This window comes from Populus nigra, chromosome 13 (assembly GCF_951802175.1).
Source record: "Populus nigra chromosome 13, ddPopNigr1.1, whole genome shotgun sequence".
Classification (NCBI taxonomy): Eukaryota; Viridiplantae; Streptophyta; class Magnoliopsida; order Malpighiales; family Salicaceae; genus Populus; species Populus nigra.
In genome coordinates this window covers 10,065,162-10,072,319 of record NC_084864.1, presented here as the reverse complement: position 1 = coordinate 10,072,319, position 7,158 = coordinate 10,065,162, and the positions used below count along the sequence as shown (strand labels likewise).

General features: G+C 31.1%; 1 protein-coding gene across 1 annotated transcript; it reads right to left on the bottom strand.

Moving 5' to 3' along the window:
- Nucleotides 1-1,917: 1,917 nt before the first annotated feature.
- LOC133671099 (amino acid transporter AVT1I-like) lies at nt 1,918-3,775 on the bottom strand. The gene is made up of 3 exons (XM_062091741.1): nt 3,429-3,775; nt 2,741-3,348; nt 1,918-2,614 (listed from the first exon to the last, which is right to left on the bottom strand). The coding sequence occupies exons 1-3, from the start codon at nt 3,598-3,600 to the stop codon at nt 2,099-2,101; spliced, it is 1,296 nt and encodes a 431-aa protein (XP_061947725.1). The 5' UTR covers nt 3,601-3,775; the 3' UTR covers nt 1,918-2,098.
- Nucleotides 3,776-7,158: the final 3,383 nt, after the last annotated feature.

Genomic DNA, 7,158 nt, shown 5'->3' with positions numbered 1-7,158 from the left:
AGACATATGAAACTATATTTTGGTAAATGTTTAGGTAAAATAGAGTTCAGGAACATATTATTGCAAATGGTCAAATTTACTAGACAACTTTTGTCAAATCTGTCAAACTAGCTAGACCTTTATATATTGTTTAGGACATATCTTGAGCTACAAGTTGAATTTGTTTGCGATTCAAGTTGGTATGGAAACTAGACATCTCAATACTTTCAACTATATATCGTAGGCCCATTAATTCATACATACGAGAGAGAACAACATGTTTGAAGTCAGAAATGAAAATTTGTCAAGAATGTGAAAAAATTAGAAATTCGGACTACATGGAGGAATTTTGGCATGAAGAATTTGTTTTTATTATCCTATTTTTTTATGTATTTAATGTTAAATAATTATTTTTATTTTGGGTTTTTTCTGGCCCATTAGACATTGTTTAGGAGTTTATTTTATTATTAGACTCATGTTAGTTGATAATTAGTTTAGGCCTATTAGCTTGCAACCCAAAATGGATCCATTAGGGTTAGTTAGATGAGACTATATTATATTTCTTTAACTGAGATTTTAACAGCAAGTTGGAGAAGAAACGCGAGTTTTCATTTTGTTTGTTTATGACAAAAATAACCTTTCTTTGCAGGAACAAAGATCTTATACTGACTTATCAAAAATTAATTGGTTTTGCGACATCATTTGCATACTTAGGGTTCTAAGATACAAGGTTATCTCTGGGTCCAAGTCTTTTTCCAATACCTTTGGTTCTTAGATACAAGATTACCTCTGGGTCAAGATTCTATCAAACCTGATTTTTAGTTTTCTAGGTTATTATCTACTTCGTTGGGGGTTGGTTGATCATGTGATCAAGAGGTCTGCATCAGGTATGTTTATAATTTAAAACTATCTTACTAATTTGCATTGTAGTTCTTGGGTATTGGATATCGAATATGGTTTTTACATTAGCAATTACATATAGAAACTAAAAAAAAAAAAAGTTGAAGATTAGTCAAAGATAAAATAAACCTACAACTTAGTAATGAAGCAAGAGTTGTTGCTTTTGCTGTAAGAACTACTTAGGCATTAGTTGTAGGAACTAGTTATTTTCTTTTCTTTTGTCTAATAGGCTAGTTGTAAGAATTAGTTAATTTGTTTTGCCTTGATTTGTATCCATGTGTCAACTTTTTATTATAAAAGCTCGTTATTTTTCATATCATTTATTTTAATTTAATTTAATTTTTTTTATATATAAATAAAATAAGAATGACATGAAAAATTTTGATCATAATATTTTTGTTTTTATTTCTAGAATGTGGTTTGAGATATTGCCTATGGGCAAATACAAATCCAAGATTTTACTATTAAAATAATATGAAGTATAAAGCCAATAAGAATAATACATAACACGGGTGTCTATATGTATGCATTTAAGTTAACAAATATTGAAATCGTTTTGTTTGATTTTGATTGTCTTAGCTAGAAGATTCCTTTTATTTTCAACAAACTTCATGCTCCAATCTGGACTTCCTCCGGTGTTTTATTTGGTCTATTATTGGCTTCTTCTTTTTTTAGAAAAAAATCCTTTCTTTATACTAAAATATATTTGTATCATGAATTGATAAAACATTTATTTTTTTAAAATAAAAGGCACTAAGATTTAAATTTTAGATTAAGCAATTTATTTATTTTAAAATCAATAGTTGACCTGTCAAGATTTATTTGATTAGTCACCCAAACTTTGTGTACATTAATTAGGTCAGCGACTCATTAATTAAGTTAATTCTCGAATTAAGCTTCGAGTCACCAGGCTTTTATGTCGCCAAAGCATAGCACACTCACCCGTTACAATAAACTAGATTATTTGTGAATTGCATATAATTCCTAAACAAAATTTGCTTTCACTGAGGAAAATATGTATGGAAACTTGAGGAGAGCTTATATCTTGAATTTATTTTTTATTTATTAATCATGTATTCAAGTTTTTTCAGAATTATAATAAGGCCTTACAAAGTTGTTAAATTTAAAATATATAAGATTAATTAAGTTACATATAAATTAATCCAAACACCTATATTAATAATAATAATAATAAAAAAGCATGAAATATATCTACTTGTTAGAAGTGCCTTATTATCTCCAAGAGAGAGGTGTAAGTACCCAATATCACGACAGCAACACCAAGTAGCACTATAGTCCATAAGACCACCATCTCAAATCCAAATCGCTGATAAGTTCCAGAAATCTTCATGTAACATAAGGATGGAAGTATAATAGAAGCTGTCATACTTAAAAATGCTCCGACCAGCGACATGAGATCACCAAAGAAAGGGAGAGAGAGGGCTACAATGACATTGCTGATCACCAAAGCCGTACCGATGAAGAGGCCGAATGGCCTTTTCTTGCCGTTCATTGGAAGCCAACTTTTGGTAGCATTTACAATTGGAATGATCATCAGGGCGTACTTTGTTATGGGACTGACCAGTGTGGTGTATATTGTCAGTCTTGAGCTTAGCTTTTCGGTTGGAAGGTTTAAGGTTATCTGCGACTGAACGCTTGGTCCAAACATTCGGTAACCCATAACTGCCATTGATGCGTAGCTCAAGGAGCATAAAATAAAGCACAGAATCATGACCTGCAATTAAAGCAGCACTAGACGTTAACGTCAATGAACCTCATTAATCATGTAAAATCGTAAACATAGAAGCCAGTTTTATGAGGAAGTAGAATATTACAGAAATCAGTCATAATGGTTGCTTACGTTAGAGAACTGATGCTTGTTTTTCATAGAAGTGTAAAGGGCGGGGAAGACTGGATGTGCACAGTAACAGAAGGCATACAAGCTTACTGCAGTAGGGATTCCATGCCAATTCACTAACGTTCCCTTTTCCTTAAATCCAACCCCATCAAATGCACCAGTCCAAAAAATTGAGATGAGAACGATAGCTGAAGCTATAACCCCACTGGCAGAGATATAAGATAGAATGCTCATGTCATCCAACCAAACCGTAGGCAAAATGATAAGGGCCACAATTATAACAGAACTTTGTCTGCCACCTATTTCAAACCCTGCGACTTCAATCCCCATGTTAGGAAATAAATTTTGTAAATTATCCCCTTCAAGAATCAGGAATCCTGTTGAAACTAAATACAGTTCTGTGTACATGAGAACTGAAACCAAAATTCTTCCCTTCCTACCAAAAGCACGCTCGCCTATATCAGGATAAGTTCTGATATTTGAATCCAAATCCATACATCTCTGGATCAACAAGCCGGTGTAAAAGGCTGCAGTGGAGATGATACAGAGAAGGATCAAGCTCAACCATCCTCCTGATGATAGTGCATAGGGAATTGAAAGGATTCCAACTCCTGAAAAATCAAACCGAGAACAAAATTGGTTAGAGTTTGAAGACTACAACGGATGCAGCGTATATGTTGAAGAGTAGAACCTGACAAAGCATTGAGTCCGTGGAAAACAGTCTTGAAGGTAGATGTGGAGCCTGAACTTGTAAAACTGTAATTTGATTCCACATCTCTCAGTTTGCATCCTAGCCTGTGTTGCTCCTTGTCAACAAGGAGAGGCACAGCCAACGATAATTCATCATGAGGCATCGTGTCCATGATATTGCAGACAGCTGAAAGAGAGAGAAAGCAAAATCAGCTGAAGGTTAGAATCTGCAGCTTGAAAGAATTTTTTCTTTTCCTTTCTTTTAGAAAAGTTCAGCTACCAGCAGGTGTTAGTCAATGTAAAGTTATACCTCCCAAGAAATAAATATTTTCTCTTTGCAAGTCTCAATGGCTTCTAACTTACAAGGCCGCTATTATATATATATATATATATACACACGCATTTTATAGTGTCAATTCCTAACGTCGGTAATTCAAAAGTATTTTAAATGTGTCTATAATGAAATGAAATCCTTCAAACACATGAAACACGTCCCCTGTATAGTCCTGATCGAAGAACTGCAACATGTGGAGATTCAGTGTGACCTTTCTTGTTGATGTGCTCTAAATATGACTTTCTGACAGAAATTTCTTCATAGTGGATTTTACTGCTAACTCCGCACTTTTGGCGTGATTTTTCATCGCGGAATAGAATAATTATCTAGGCTGTGTTTGATTGCAGGAAAGTGAATTTCTGGAATTCACTTTCCTTATTTTCTCATGTTTGACAACAACATGGAAAGCTAGTCAACGAAAACTTAATTCCGGTCAACAAAGAAAATACAACTTCAACAAAGGAAAGTGTTTTCCTTTTGATAAGAACCGGAAAACACTTTCCTTTTCTTTCATTGTACACATTTTTTTGCCACAATTATTATTTTATTTTGCTATATTTGTAGATGTACTTGTTTTATTTTTTTTGATTAATTCATGATTAGTATTTAATTATATTTGTTACATATGGATAAATTTGAAAAAAAAACTTATTTTAAGCTTTTAAAATTGAAAAAAATATAGTAATAGGTTTTACTTAAAAAATATTTCTCAAGCTTATTTCTATATAATATGATATGACATATATAGTTATATTTTATAAAATAAGCTATGTATGAATATATATTATAATAAAAAAAATTCATCATTATTTGCTGATTATATCAAATTTGATCCTCAAACTTTTGATTGCTATATATAATTTGTTTTGAATATTTATTTTTCAATTTCATATCTTAAAATTTAATTTTTATATTAATTTTGGTCCTTATTTTTATAATTGCTATTTGCTTTTTCCTTGTCATTTTTTTATTGAAATTTTTTATCTATCAAATTTGGTTCTCATTCTTTTGATTTTTACTTATTTTATTCTCATTCAACCTTTTAATTTGTAAGATTTGTTCCTTATTATTTTAATAAACTTGAAAAAATAAAACATTAATAAGTTATTTTCCAGCTCATTTTCCATAACACTACCAAACACTGGAAAGTGTTTTCCAACTTATTTTCCATTACACTACCAAACATCGAAAAATACTTTCCCGGAATTCACTTTCCCGGAATTTACTTTCCCCGGAATTTACTTTCCAAAAAGAAACTACTTTCCTGCAAACAAACGGGCCCTAATGTTAATGTCAAGCAAACACACCATACTGAAAAATCAAGCTGAAACTTTGCAAACAAATCTGAAACGTAAACCAGATAAATTTTCACATATTTTCGTACGCAAAAGTCCTGTAAACAGTAGTTTGTTGTTACTAGACTAACACCTACTCATAAACCCATGATTAGAAAGTCATGTTTTCTGAAAGATAATAATTAAAATATAGGACTATACAGTCTATACTCTCTTAGCAGATTAATGAGCTTTCATTGATTTCATGTGCAAATGTTTTCCCCGTACTCACGGCCACGGGGTGTTTGGAATTCTAGTTTACTTTTTAAAATAGTTTTTTATATTAAAATATATTAAAACATAATCTCTATATCACATCATCTCCATAGAGATGAGAGGGGACTATACTTCTAATAGCATTAAATTTGGTTGGTCTTAAATCCCTTCCTCAAGTTGTCGGAATATAACAGGTAAATATATCCTTAGCTTCGGCCAGCTATAGGGGAGGTGGGGATCCCTCTAAATATATGAGGTGGTAATGGAAGTAATGGGTTCAACCCATCTTTATACCCTTTTTTTTCAAAAAAAAAAAAATTAATCATGAAATGGAATATCCATTGATAAATGGAGTGCAATTTATGCATCACCTACCGTCGAATACTCTTTTTTCCAAAGGTTATGAATCACGTACCGTCCACCAGTGACAAAATCATTGCCTTGAATTTAAGGTGTTTAGATAATTTCCAAGTAGCTGAATTAGTACCTTACCAGAATTTAGGCAATTATTCAGCATGGTGTGTGTGTGGCTGACTGGTCAATAATATAATCACCAAGCTTCAAGAATAGGTGATCAGGTCCAAGATTAGCCAACTAAAGCTAACAGTGATTATATTACCAACAAGCTCGGTCTCTTGTACTACGATGTTTCACAATCCTCATGAATTACGGTTTTTTTTTAGTGTGAATAACCATATGTTCATGTGCTTAAGAAATAGATTATTGATGGTAAAAGATGTAATAACACCCGTAAAAGAATCTTTTTTCATGGAGTTTGGGAAAACTCAGATCATAAAATTAGTTAGTTTTGAAAGAATTACAATAAATAAAAAAATATACTTTAAATTCCAAGAACAATAGTATTTGATTTTATTTAAATATTCTGAGATTTAAAAGTATGAATACTTAGATAATAAAAATTGTAAACTCTATACTTGGATGTTTCAAGTGATATTTATAATCCTTAAACCTTGTTGTTTTGATGAAATGGAGGGGTTAGAGAGTCATTTTCTCTTGATAACATTAATATATAATGGATAAATATCTCTTACACAATATTAAAAGAAAGACAAATATCCTCTATAGAATATTAATGGTCATGAAAATATGAGACTCTTAGATAAATTTTATAGAACTAGAATGTAGGGAAATAAATATCTTTGACATTAATATTTTGTGTTAAAAATCATAAAAATAAATAATCAAAGTCTTATGGTTTAATATGAAGCTTATAATAATTGTCTGATCCATGTCCAATTTGAACCAAGCTCTTAACTATACTCAGGGATGTTAGGCCTTGAAGCAAGGTAGACCTATATTATCTTAGTCTGATATTTTATTAAATTTAAAAATATTAAGTATAAATATAAACTCCACCTATCTATCATTGGATCATGGCTCTACCTTTATACCTTCTAAAAAAAATTTGAACTTTTTCACAAAGTTCCAAAAATATTGATTCAAAAGTTCCCAAAGTATTGATTCATCTAGCATATATTCATTGTTACAAGCACTAAAAAGATGAATTGAAACCATAACCGTATGAGGACAAAGTGTAGAAAAAATATACGGGATTTAGGAGGTGTTGATGTGGAATATTTAAGGGGAAAAAAACGAATTTAAGTTTCGAATATGGTATCCGGATCAGTCTTCAACTATATATCAAGAATCACATCAAAAATGTGACAAACGTTAACCTGTCTTGCTTTTGAATCGACGGGTAAATGGTACAAATCTATTTAAGTTGTTTTCAGAGCATGACAACTTATGCATTTATTGTTTTTAAAAGCGTTTTTATTTTAAAAAAATATTTTTTTATTATTTTAATATATTTTGAAAAAATATTC

Coding starts and splice junctions, on each gene's coding strand:
- LOC133671099 (XM_062091741.1), bottom strand. CDS start 3,600: ATGGACACGATGCCTCATGATGAATTATCGTTGGCTGTGCCTCTCCTT. Junction 3,349..3,428: donor CGGACTCAATGCTTTGTCAG/GTTCTACTCTTC, acceptor TTGATTTTTCAG/GAGTTGGAATCCTTTCAATT. Junction 2,615..2,740: donor ACAAGCATCAGTTCTCTAAC/GTAAGCAACCAT, acceptor CTTTAATTGCAG/GTCATGATTCTGTGCTTTAT.